Genomic DNA, 13,751 nt, shown 5'->3' on the forward strand with positions numbered 1-13,751 from the left:
CCTGGGAAGAGATGGGATTAATAAACTGTCACCAGTATTCCTAGAGGATAAGGCCCTGACTGATCTCAAGAGATAATTTAAACATGTTACAGAAAAAGAAAACAAAGCATATAGAGTTTGGCAAAATTCTTAAATATCTGTCTGGGAAAACTATGCATACCTGTTACTTGGTAATTTTTTTTAAAAAGGGGAAGTCTTCCTTCTTATTAGTGCCTCAAATGAGAAAAGCTATTGAATGATACCACTATCAATAATCTAAGTTATAAAAGATGGAGTTAAGACACTTCCTTCCTTTTGATGCAGTTCACAGATTGTGTCCATGAAGCAAAACCAAGGATGAATTTCTTTTATTGACCACCCCTCCTTAGATCGGACGAGGCTGCAGTGGGATAGAGGTGGTTTAATTTATCAACTTCTGAAATAAGCAAAGAAACCTTAGAAGCAGATGACTGGAAACCTCCTTAGGAGACAATATTTAAAAATTATCTTTAGTTTAAAATAAGAGGTTTTGTTGTAAAAACGTCCTTGGTTCATTTCTATCTCTGCTGTGAATATCTGCTTCACTATTTTATAAAATAATCAATTAATTAACTAGGGTCTGGCAAAGAGAAAGTAGTCTCCCCTGATCTTGACAAGGACTATTTTAACATTACTATTTAATTCTGAGATGCCATCTAAATGATCTTACCTTTGTAAAAGGACTTCAATATGCCCCATATTAAACTGCAAAAGGTATGATGGGCTAAAATAGAAAAAAAAATGTATATATAAACACACACACATACACACGCACTTTTAGTTTTACATACATAAATACTGTTATGGGTTGAATTGTGTCCCCTCAAAAAAGATATGCTGGGGCTTCCGTGGTGGTGCAGTGGTTGAGAGTCTGCCTGCCGATGCAGGGGACACGGGTTCGTGCCCAGGTTCGGGAAGATCCCGCATGACGCGGAGCGGCTGGGCCCGTGAGCCATGGCCGCTGAGCCTGTGCGTCTGGAGCCTGTGCTCCGCAATGGGAGAGGCCACAGCAGTGAGAGGCCCGCGTACCGCAAAAAAAAAAAAAAAAGATATGCTGGAGTCCTAACTGCCAGTATCTCAGCATATGACCTTATATGGAGAAAAAGTCTCTCTTTCTTAAAAAGTTGGGGTAGTGATGGGCAGGGACAGAGCAGGAACCCCCCCCCCCACCCTAGGGACAGGATTTTTACAAAGGTAATCAAGATAAACTGAGGTCATTAATATGAGTCTTAATCCAGTATGACTGGTATCCTTATAAAAAAGGGAAATGTGGACAGAGACAAGCACACAGGGAGAATTCTATATGAACATGAAGGCAGAGACTGGAGTGATGCATCTACAAGCCAAAGAACATCAAGGACTGCCAGTAAACCACCAGAAGCTAGGAAAGAAGCATGGAACAGATTCTCCTGCACAGCCCTCAGAAGGAACCAATCCTGACCACACCTTGACCTCAGACTTCTAACCTCTAGAATGATAAGATAATAAATTTCTGTTATTTTAAGCTATCCACAGTGTGTGGTACTTTGTTATGGCAGCTCTAGCACACTAATATACATACCTAAGTCATTTTGGTGGTCGAGTGTGATTAAGGGTATATGCTCTGGGGTCAGACAGAACTATGTTTAAATTCCACCTATCCTACTAACTAGTTGTATGATCCTGGGTGGTATGTATCGTAACTTGTCTAAGCTAGTTATTTTCATCTGTAAAATGAGATAGTGCTCTATTTAAAAGGGTTATTATAAAGATTAGATAATGTATACAAAGCTGTTATAGTGTTTAATACGTGGTAAACATGCAAGTGGTAGCTATTATTGCTATATTTACATACAAATATACTCCCAGGTATATTCATACCTAAATATACAAATTACACAAATACACCCAAGGCCTGCAACACAAATACACAATCTTTATTATCATGGACCTTAAAGTCTAAAAGGTGTTACATTATAGAAATATGTATTTTTTTTTAAGTTTTGATTAAAAATTTAGTTTAAAAACTTTATGGGAAATGAAACACAAGGTCAAGGTCATTGTAACAGGAAGATTCAGCCTAAATTGGGTGGTAAAGAAGGCTTTCCTCAGAAAGCTATATTTAGGATAAAGATGGTTCTAAGCGTGTACAAAGATCTTATAGCAGGAAGGTTCATGACACATGTGAACAAGAAACCAGAAGATCTGTGTTACTGGAGCACAGTAAACAAGAGGAAAGGTGGTAGGAGATGAATCAGGACAATAAAGCAAGGACCAGATCATGCATAAGCTTGTCTCATGGGAAGGCATTTAAGACTTTATTCTTAGAGCCATTTAGGAAGCCACTGAAGGGTTTTCATTAGGGACGACTCTTAAAAGCTTCACTTTCTATGTGTTGAGAATAAATTGGATTAAAAGGGATTGAGGGTAGATATATAAATATCCACTCAGGATTACATTAATAATCCAGTGAAAAGATGATGGCAATTTAGACCACCCTATTGGTAAGTGGCCTAACAGCTTCAAAACCAAGCTCAGTTTAACACTTTGTGACTCTTGTCCCAATCATTCCTTAAGTCTATTTCAACACCTACCCACCCAACCACTTTCACTACTTGATGACTACTGGCTTTAAGGGATTATACACAGTAATATTTAGCATAAAAACAGGTTTTGTTTATACTTCATTGAAAATGTACTAGTACATTAATAAACACATATTGGACATTAGATAAATGAGTTTGATGCTATTCCTTTCAGAATATATAAATAAACAATAACTCCTACCTTAATACCATTGGAAGCTGATCAATACTGATGCCCTGTACAAATACTAGATATGCCAGAGAAGCCATAGAGTCTGACAACTGTTTGTCTTCTTCTTCCTCAAATTCAAGATAATCCCAAGTCTTCTTTTTCCTTCCATGATTAAAAATCATTTTGAGGAAAGGGTGTCCAATTGCTGATAAAAATCCCTGTGAAATGGATAAAAAAGGAAGCTATAGCAGACACTCTACTGTGCCCTCTCCCACCCCATATTCACATCCTATAAAATCCCCATCCTATAAAATCCCCTCCTCTTGAGTGTGGATGGGACCTGTGAGACTTGCTTCTAACCAACAGAATATGGCAAGATGCCACCCCTATGATTAGATTATGTTATATGACAAAAGTGAAGGGATTTTTGCAGATGTGATTAAAGTCCCAAGTCAGCTGATTTGAGTTGAGAAGAGACACTATTCTCCATGGGCCCGACTTAACAGGAAGAACGTTTTTAAACAGGATCCAGGCCCTCCTTAAGAGTCAGAAACTCACCCTTGCTGGCTTTAAAGAACTAATTTGCCAAGTTATGAGGGGGCCTATGAAGAGGGCTGTCTGTCAAGGAACCACAGGCAGCTTCTAGAAACTGAAAGTGTTCCCTGGCCAGCAAGAAAATGGGGACCTCAATCCTACAGGTTCAAGAAGATAAGTTTTTGCCAACAACCTGAAGGAACTAAGTGGGTGGGAAGATGAAAAAGTTCTGGAGATGGATGGTGGTGATCGTTACACAACAATGTGAATGTACTTAATGCCACTGAACTATACGGTTAATGGTTAAAATGGTAAATTTTATATATATTTTGTCACAATTTAAAAAATGCTTCAGAGATATTTGAGAACAATCTAAAAATGTGAGACATACAAGTATCATGAAATGACAGTAAACTACTCAAATGAAGAATATTCTAGGAATGCTCTACTGACCACTGTTTGCCTGGATACGGAATGGGCAGGAGGAACACTGGCCAGTGGCTGAAGAGACAGAGGAAACAGTACTGATACCTCAGGTCACATGGGCTCTTGTAGGAGAAAGAGAAGCATCCCTGCCTGAGTTAACTGACTACAGTTTTATGTTTGTTCATTTGTTTTAAGGGGGGAAGGAAAGAGAAAAAGAGAGCCTTAAGAAATACAAGGTCACTCCTATGCCTCTTATACCATTTCCAATTCTAGTGTGCTGGAAAGCACCTGACCTTCAGTATCCAATGAAATTAATCTGAGTTTTGGCTCTACCACCTATTAGCTGTTAGATACTGGTTTAGTTACCTAACCTCTTTAAAGCTTCAGTTTCCTTATCTAGAAAACGACATAATACGTATGTCAATATTTATTGAGAAGCTCCACAAAAAAGTTTAAGAAAGTTAAGGTCACAACAAACTACTATATAGAAGTCAAGGGAATGACGGAAACAGCTAAGCTAAAGCTGACCTTCCACATATTCACTCATTTATTCAATAAATACTTGAGTGCCAGGCACTGGGCCTGCCACTGTAGAGAATTAGAAAGCCAAATAACACTTTTCTGGTCTTCAGGGAGTTAAAACCTGCCTACTCCAGATGGCTCCATTAGTCATTTCAGAACACAAAAATCAACCATGGAAAATAATCCTCAGTCACAAGAGACTGCTATTCAGCCACCAGATGCTAAATAAATACTGATTTTCGAAGCCTTGCATTCTTGTTATATCCATAAAACAAAAATTTATTGTATTCAGATTCCAAATGTCCTCTTAATCAAGAAGCTCCATTTCTTCATTCAGCCAATGCTAGATGTGTTTGGGGTTTTTTTTCCAGAGGAAGGTTATTAGCCTTTTAAAAAATCATTATATGTAACCAGATCCTACAGTGCTGCTGTAGATATTTGGGGTCCATCTGTGTCCAAATAGGGTCTTCACTATCTATCCACACACCATCCAGCAGCCTTGCTCAGACCCAACATACCTGCGCCTCTACAATTTCTCAAGGCAGTCTTTGCCCTTTCATGAAATGTTCCTATGCTGCTGCCCCTGGGACATTCAAGCAGTTCTATACCAAAACAACTTGTGCCAGAGGGATGGCTGAGGCATGCCACATTTACCTATACTTCTTCAGCATAGAACAGAAGGCACCTCCTCACTTCACTTCCTACCCTGATTTCACTTCTATTTCTTAACTGCTTTGTGCTTCCTCACTGTTGGCTTTACTTGTAATGTGCCTTCCACTGACTGAGACCTTAGAACCTCTTCCCTATACCCTCAACCTCTTCATAGGATGCTGACTCTATCTCACTGCTCTCATTAAACCTGACTGGTTTCTGGTGGGAGCTGCTCATACTCTCACACCTCTTACATTGCACAGCGAGGAAGGCAGCAGTAGGAAAGGGTGGTATGGGTAGAGGCTTAGTATTATCTTGGTTCTTCCTGCACTCTCAGGCAAAAGCACATTTTCGTTTGAGGCAGGTGCCATACTGCCCTTTATCTGTCCTCATCTCTGTCATACGCTGACTTCCTGGTCATTTCCCCATGTTCACGGAAGACTGGTACCTGCTCACATCCTTTTTCTCTATCCAACTCCTGCTATGATCCTAGAAAAATTGAATGTTCATGTAGATAACTCCTGTAACAGGCCGGCCTCATGGTTTTTCTGACCACTAAATTCTAATGACCTTAATTTCTAATCCGTTTTGGCACCTAATTCAATCCTGGATCTCTATCAAAATTTGGAGCTATTCCATATTAGATACCTAAACTCCAGCATCTCATTTTTTGACCACATGCCAACCTACTCATCTACCTCTAACTTCTCTAGTCTTGTTATGCCTTCATTTTAACCTACCCATCTGTCCCCTCTTAATCCCCTTCTTTCCCTAACCAACCAATGCACTATTAGTTATTTGAACTATCTGCACCCTATATTTCCGTTAGCTACGTCTACCCAATAAAATGCCAGCCTTGGAAAAACAGCTACAAACCACCTTCTCTACTTCTACACCCAGGTAGCTGAGTACTGCTTGAGAAAAATCACAGAAAAATAGTATTATCACTATAGTTGTGGTCTCCAACCACAGTCGCCAAGTGCTTAGCACTATTGACTAATGTTTTCTTCGTCTTCTACCTCTCTTTTCTTTCCACTCAATATTCCAAACCTTTACCAGTTTCCTGAAGCCCCTTGTTCAGTCCTCATTTCCGCCTCTCATTCTTTTTTTTTGCGGTACGCGGGCCTCTCACTGTTGTGGCCTCTCCTGTGCGGAGCACAGGCTCTGGACGTGCAGGCTCAGCGGCCATGGCTCACAGGCCTAGCCGCTCCGCGGCATGTGGGATCTTCCTGGACCGGGGCACGAACCCATGTCCCCTGCATCGGCAGGCAGACTCTCAACCACTGCGCCACCAGGGAAGCCCTCCACCTCTCATTCTTAAGGGATCTGAGGACAGTGGGTCTGATTCCCTCAATTATAATAATATTAATAATTATATTATAATAATAATATAATTCCCTCAATTATAATACTCCATTTCTGCTACAAATTTTTCTACCTACATACCAGCTCTTCCCTCTTCCTCTCCAGGTATCCTCAATCCCATGCCCAGCTGTCTGCTCTCCTTGAGCCACATTATTTCAGTTATCCCATAATACTTCTCTTTCCCCCTGTGATGGTTCCCACCCCTTCAGTCTATAAACATGCTCACACCTCCTGTCTCCCCCAGTTACCTTCCAATCTAAGGCTGTGTCTTCTCTATTGCCTCTCTTCTTCCTTATTCATCCAAACTCTTAAAGAATAGCTTATACTAGTCATCTCCTTTTTCTCATTTTTCATGCACTCCTTTATCTAGTCCACTGATTTTTGTCTCCCACACTCCACTCAAACTGCTCTTGCTAAGATTATCAATGCCATCTTACTTCCTAAATCCAATGGATGCTTTTCAACTCCTACTCTACAGACTATCTCTGCTGCTTTTAACAGTAGCAATCATTTCCTTCTTCCTGAACTCTACTACCCCAGTTTCTGTGATATTTTCATCACCTCTTTGACTCTCCTTTCTTGGTCTCTTTGGTGGGCTCATCTTAAGCGCTGGTACCCTACAGGATTCAGTCCTGAACGCTTTTCCTTTCTCACATTGATCTACCGCTTTGGGTAATCTCATCTACTCTTTTCCAAAATTTGCTCCTTAAAAACCTGTTGTCTCTGGGTATTAGAGATACATATATTAGAAATTATTGTTAATCTTGTTAGGTGTCATAATGGCATTGTGGTTATGATTTTTAAAAAGTCTTTACCAATTAGAGAAGCATACATAAAGACTCACAGATGAAATGATATATCTAGACTTTCTATAAAATACTACAGCAAAAAAAGAGGGAGGCTGGGGGTGGGGGGGAGGGATGAACTGGGAGATTGGGACTGACATACACGCACTACCGTATATAAAATAGATCACTAACAAGGACCTACTGTATAGCACAGGGACTCTACTCAGTACTCTGTAATGGCCTATTACAGAGTAAGAATAAGAGTGGATATATGTATATGTACAACTGAATCACTTTGCTGTACACCTAAAACTAACACAACATTGTATATCAACTATACTCCAATAAAAATTAATTTTAAAAAATTAAAAAAAAATAAACTAACTTTACATTGCTTATCAACTCAAAATAAAAAGAGGGAGGCTAGATAAAACAAGACTGGCAAAAAGGTTGATAATTGTCAAAGCGGGGCAGGAGGTACATGAGAGTATGTTATATTGTTCTATTTTTATGAATGTCTTAAATTTCCATAATAAAAAAAAATTTTTAAGTAAAAAACCCCCTACTGCTTGCTGTGTATTCTCTATCTTAATTATTGGTAACTTCACCTGTCCTGTTAACTAAGCAAAAAACCTTGTCCATAACTCAACCTTTTTACTATTCTTCTAAATCCAATCCATTACCAAAATTTGCTAATTTTATCTACCTATAAAGTTCTCAAATCTGCCTTCTCTTCTTTCCATACTCAGGCTCTCATCATTATCACTTAACTCCCAAAAGACACCTAACCCATCTCCCTACTTCCACTCTTAGTTAAGTTCATCCTCCAATAAAGTGATGAACTCAAAACAGTTTGATTACATCACTCCCAGGCTTAAAATCCTTAACAGTTTCCAACTTTCATAGACATCTTGGAGTACATATATCACATATGGTGCTGTTTATATTGGATCCAGAGGTTTACACTGTACTCTAGTATTGGCAACAATGAAGAGGCACCAGGCTTTTATGTGGTCCTGGGAAAATCCCTTCCCCAATCCCTCTTCATCACTCATAACCTCTTTACCGCTACCTTGACCATCAGCATTAACCCCATTAAACTATGTATCTGTTTATATCAGTTACCAAATCATCTCTCATCCTCAGAAGCTATTTCCCCTAAAGTTCTGGAATCTCCTCTCCTAACTCCTCCTATCCCTCCTCAAATTTCTAATTCAGGATACAGAGGGCTGACTGTAAGTTAAACACAGATTTTTGACTGAGCAGAGTTGTGGTGCCCCTACCCCCTGGGCATTGTTCAAGGGTCAACTATATAATATGATAGGATCTTTTTAAAAATTATATATGTATATATTTATTTATTTATAAGTATTAGAGCAGAAAAAAGTCTGGAAGGTGTTGTGAAATAACAGAAAAAATATATATATTGGTCTCTGCTAATGGTTGCTGGCACGGGGCTCCTGAAACCCTTTTTTTTCTTTTTTTCCTGAAACCCTTGTAACTTCCTAAGTGATAAGAGCACTAGGAACATCTCTCGTTCTAACTTTTGTCTTTAACCCTGTCCCTGACAAAGAGCTCTAAAACCTCTGTAAATTCTTAAATGATAAGACATTAGGAGCATCTTTTGTTCTATTAAAGTGACTCTGAGTGGGCACTAAGATGGTTCCTGGATGGGGGGTGGTAATGAGAAAGACCAAGCCATGATTAGAAGCTTGGAATTTTGAGCCCCATCCCTCAGTTCTGTAGAGAGGGGAGAGGGACTGGAAACGGAGTTAATATCTTATCATGCCTAAATGAGGAAGCCTCCATAAAATCCCAAGTATGGGTTTCAGAGAGCTTCCAGGTTAGCGAACACATCCACATACTGGGAGTGTGACACACTCCAACATCATGAGAACAGAAGCTCATGCACTTGAGACCCTCCCAGACCTTGACCTATGTACAATTATCTCTTCATTTGGCTGTTCTATCTCTTCATTTGGCTGTTCATCTGCATCCTTTATCATATCTTTTAATAAACTAGTAAACATAAGTAAGGGTTTCCTTTAATTCTGTGAGCCGTTCTAGCAAATAATCGAACCCAAAGGGGAGGAGGTCATGGAACCTCTGATTTGTAGCCAAGTCAAACAGAAGTTGTGGGTAACCTGGGGACCTAACACGAGCAATTGGCATCTGAAATAGGGAGCAGCCTCATGGGACTGAGCCCTTAACCTGCAGAATCTGATACTATCTCCAGGTAGTTAGTGTCAAAATTGAGTTTAACTGTAGGACACCCAGCTGGTGCAGCAGAATTGTTTCGTGTGGGAAAGAAACCCAATGGGACTTCCCTGGTGGCTGCATTGGTAGGCTGATTCCCTCAGAGGTTAGGAATCTGCCTACCAATGCAGGGGACACGGGTTCAAGCCCTGGTCCAGGAAGATCCCACATACGGTGGAGCAACTAAGCCTGTGTGCCACAACTACTGAGCCTGCGCGCCTAGAGCCAGTGCTCTGCAACAAGAGAAGCCACCGCAATGAGTAGCACACGCACCACAATGAAGGGTAGCCCCCGCTCGCCGCAACTAGAGAAAGCCCATGTGCAGCAATGAAGACCCAACACGGGGGTTGGGTCAAAAATAAATAAATAAATAAATTTTTTTTTTAAAAAAGAAAGAAAAGATAAAACCCCCACACATTTTGTGACCAGAAATGCCAGAAGTGAAGTGTTCTGAGTGAAAGTAAAGGAAAAAGACACAAAAGGAGAACTGTAAATTTTTCCAATACAGGGGTTAATATTATTTATATCTAGTTATTGAAATTATTGCTGTTCGTTTTTCATCTTTTTATCTATATTCTATAAAAAATACATATTGCTTTATTAATAAATGTATCAATTTACATGCCCATGTGCAGTATATGAGAATACAGCAGGTAATATTTTAGATTATAGCAGATTTTATAACATTAAATTAGCTGTACTTACTATTATTTCAGATGCAAAACACCTTAAAGGATCATCTCCAGTGTCATCAGACTGCTCAAGGAATTGTGCTGTCAGCAAAGGGCATTTCAAGCTTCTGAAACAACTAAAATTTAAGAAATGGGTAACGATGAATACAGCACTTCCTAAGTATAAAATACCTAGTTTTCACATGAAAAATAACATAAGCACCAATAACCCAATGGCCTGTAAAACAGGTGATATAAGATCCTTCTTACTAGTAATGGGGAGAGCATGAGAATACCTTGCTAGATTCAATGCAGAGAGTCACTTCCATGTCTGGACTATACCAATGGATATTGAATATTTATCTTAGGACCAGTGCTAGTGTATATGTAGTTTTCATTAGTTTAAGGAAAATCAGGACAATGCTGTAATTTTTTCATAAAGCTATATTTGTTTAATTTAGAAAATCAAATTTATTCTGTGATTAAGTCTTACCTATTTTAGTTAAAATATGTTTTCTTTCATGAAATAATGGGTTTTATAAATGGTAAAAAATGCTTTAATGTCCTAACCTGACAAAATAGAAAGCTAACAGTGGTTTTAGTCTCAAAATTTTAAAAATAAAATTACTGGTCCATATTGTTCAATATAATCCAGTCCAGCACTACCTAAGAGTCTCATATATAATTAAAGCCCCATATATAATTAAAAATTTTTTAGTAGTCACATTAAAAAAGTAGTAAGAGACAAGAAAAATTAATTTAAATAATTTCTCTTATTAACCCATATGTCAGAAACATTATTTCAATATGTTACCAGTATAAAAATTGAGGTATTTTAGTATTTCTTTTAATAACAAGTCTTCGAAATACAGGGAGGATTTTACACTTAGAGCACTAAATTTGGACTAACCATATGTCAAGTGCTTGACAGCCATACTGAACAGTGCATACATAGTCTACAGCAGGGGTCCCCAACCCCTGGGCCACGGACCAGTACTGGTTCTCGGCCTGGTAGGAACCGGGATGCACAGCAGGAGGTGAGCGGCGGGTGAGCCAGCGAAGCTTCATCTGCCGCTCCCCATCACCCCCCATGGCTCCCCATCACTTGCATTACCGCCTGAACCATCCCCCACCTCCTGCCCCTCCCCATCCGTGGAAAAATTGTCTTCCACGAAACTGGTCCCTGGTGCCAAAAAGGTTGGGGACTGCTGGTCTACGGTACCCCTGGAGTGAATGCTACTGGGTTCTCTGCTACTGTTTTTGTTGTCAAATTGGAAGTTCAGCTGTCTGGTGCACCTTCTGCTGCTTTCAAAGGGAGAGTAAAAACATAATTCCCCTGCAGAAAACCAGATTCTTTGCGCTACACCCATCTATTTCCTTCACTGCTATTATTCACTTACCATGGCGAGTAAAGGCAACCCATAGAAGAATATAAGTAAACTAAACAAATGGATTTTGGTTTCATTTTTTTAAAATATCGATGCTTCATTAAATGCCCATGTTATATCAACTGAACTCCATATTCTTCTAAAATTCAAAATTAGAAACTAGATTTAAATTTCCATTGCAAACAAATAAAACAAAGAAACATAAAATAACTGAACTATCACTTAAGTCCATTATGAATTATTCTTTTTTTTTTTTTTTTTCTGGTATGCGGGCCTCTCACTGTTGTGGCCTCTCCCGCTGCGGAGCACAGGCTCCGAACGCGCAGGCTCAGCGGCCATGGCTCACAGGCCCAGCCGCTCTGCGGCATGTGGGATCTTCCCGGACCAGGGCACGAACCCGTGTCCCCTGCATCGGCAGGCGGACTCTCAACCACTGCGCCACCAGGGAAGCCCTCATTATGAATTATTCTTAAAATATACTTACAATTTCAGTATTTCATCCTTTAATTTTTCATTTTCCATTGAGCTTTCCTTGTTATCAATGACATCTTCCACAAAAGGCTTAGTGAACTCTATTAAGGCCTTGCAGCACTGACAAAGGCCATAGTCATCTGCTTGTATTTGTTCTTTTGAGTATGGAACAGGAAGGAGAGACAGCTGACTCCAAAGCGTAGACAATGCTAATCCAACTGAATATGCCTTGTTGTTACGAAGTTTCTGAATCACTAAAACAGAGACCAAGTTGTTACTTGAGGCAGCCTCATCAAGTATGCTAAACATGGGAGAAGTCCAATAAATGCAGAAGTACAACACATATTTCCTCCATATTTTGACAACTCTGATATCAGGATGACATATCATAGCTTAACTGGCAGTATTTTTTTCCTTCTTAGGGGTTCATAAAATAATGGAGCATCTTACAATCATGACACTTTACAACAGATGCCATGAAATTTTGTTCAGGTATGTTTACACCACAGGTTACATACTTAAAACGAAAACACTTCTTTCCATATTTTTTGGTTGTTATAAGTATAAAATAGGAACAAGTGTCTTGTAAACTATAAAGCACTGTAAAAATGAAAGGCAGTAGTATTAGATTTTTTTCTAGAAGACTTTAAATATTTCAAGTTATACAAAGCTGTTGGGAATTCACATTTAAAATAAATTTACTCTAGCTTCTGATTTTGGGTCCTTCTACCAGACTCTGAGTTATATGTATGTTATAAAATGAAAAAGTGGTCTCTTCCCATGCATAAATACTGTCTGCCTTGGTTGCCAAAGTCCATTACTTATCAATACTGTTTTTGCACTCAGTTATGGAAACTTTTCTTTCCACACTTGTTTCATTGTTCAGTAGTACCTTTGTTATTCCCAATCCCAACCTCCTAAAGCAAAGGCTGAGCAATGCCCTGCCCGATACTGTTCTTAATTAAGATACATGACTACCACAATGCTATCAAACTGAGCACTGCAGAGGCAATCCTTTAAATATGTTTACAGGAAAAATTCTAAATATAAGCTGCAGATAGGAAGGTTAAGCAAAAACTATAGGTCACAACAAAGCACATGAAAAAGAGCATGACATTCAACAAAATATTTACTGGGTACCATCTCCGTGCCAGGTATTGCCAACTTTCTATGAGTAGCAGGATTCAAACTCGCATTGCTATTACTAGTTTAAGCAGAGTACTAAATAATTAGGCATAAACTATGGGACTTCCCTGGTGGCACAGTGGTTAAGAATCCACCTGCCAATGCAGGGGACACAGATTCAAGCCCTGGTCCAGGAAGATCCCACATGCTGCGGAGGAAATAAGCCCGTGCACCACAACTACTGAGCCTGCACTCTAGAATCCATGAGCCACAACTACTGAAGCCTGTGCACCTAGAGCCTGTGCTCCTCAACAAGAGAAGCCACTGCAATAAGAAGCCCCTGCACTGCATCGAAGAGTAGTCCCCGCTCGCTGCAACTAGAGAAAGCCCACACACAGCAACGAAGACCCAATGCAGCCAAAAATAAAAAAATAAATTTATATAAAAAAAATAATTAGGCATAAACTTTGCTATAGTGTTGACATCTTGGAGTAATATCAAGGCACTTACACAAATAAAACAAGAAACACTTAGATGTCAATATACTCATTACCTGTTTGTAATGGCCGAAGTAAAAGAAGAATAATTTGGGATATCTGTTTTCCAGAGGGTTCTTCAATCAGCTCAAGCAAACCCAACAATAATTCCTTTGGATTACATAACTATAAAAATATTCACAATTGAACCTGTTTAATACAAGTTGTATTTAAAGCCACATGATTATTATTTTTAAAAGGCATATACTGAGACAGTATAATTATTTTTGTTTAACAGTAAAACACCTCATAAAAAGTTTTTAA

General features: G+C 39.2%; 1 protein-coding gene across 4 annotated transcripts in view; it reads right to left on the bottom strand.

Annotated features, from left to right (window-relative positions):
* The window catches only part of GLMN (glomulin, FKBP associated protein), a 43,448-nt gene that overhangs the window by 22,864 nt on the left and 6,833 nt on the right, over positions 1 to 13,751 (bottom strand). For all 4 annotated transcript variants that reach the window (XM_067726907.1, XM_067726904.1, XM_067726905.1 and 1 more), the window contains exons 5-9: positions 13,505 to 13,613; positions 11,840 to 12,080; positions 10,002 to 10,104; positions 2,785 to 2,972; positions 689 to 742 (exon numbers count right to left, since the gene is read on the bottom strand). In XM_067726907.1, the coding sequence (XP_067583008.1) occupies positions 689 to 742; positions 2,785 to 2,972; positions 10,002 to 10,104; positions 11,840 to 12,080; positions 13,505 to 13,613 (695 nt within the window). The remainder of the gene's footprint in view (positions 1 to 688; positions 743 to 2,784; positions 2,973 to 10,001; positions 10,105 to 11,839; positions 12,081 to 13,504; positions 13,614 to 13,751) is intronic.

The sequence above is a fragment of the Pseudorca crassidens genome, chromosome 2 (assembly GCF_039906515.1).
Source record: "Pseudorca crassidens isolate mPseCra1 chromosome 2, mPseCra1.hap1, whole genome shotgun sequence".
Taxonomy (NCBI): domain Eukaryota; kingdom Metazoa; phylum Chordata; class Mammalia; order Artiodactyla; family Delphinidae; genus Pseudorca; species Pseudorca crassidens.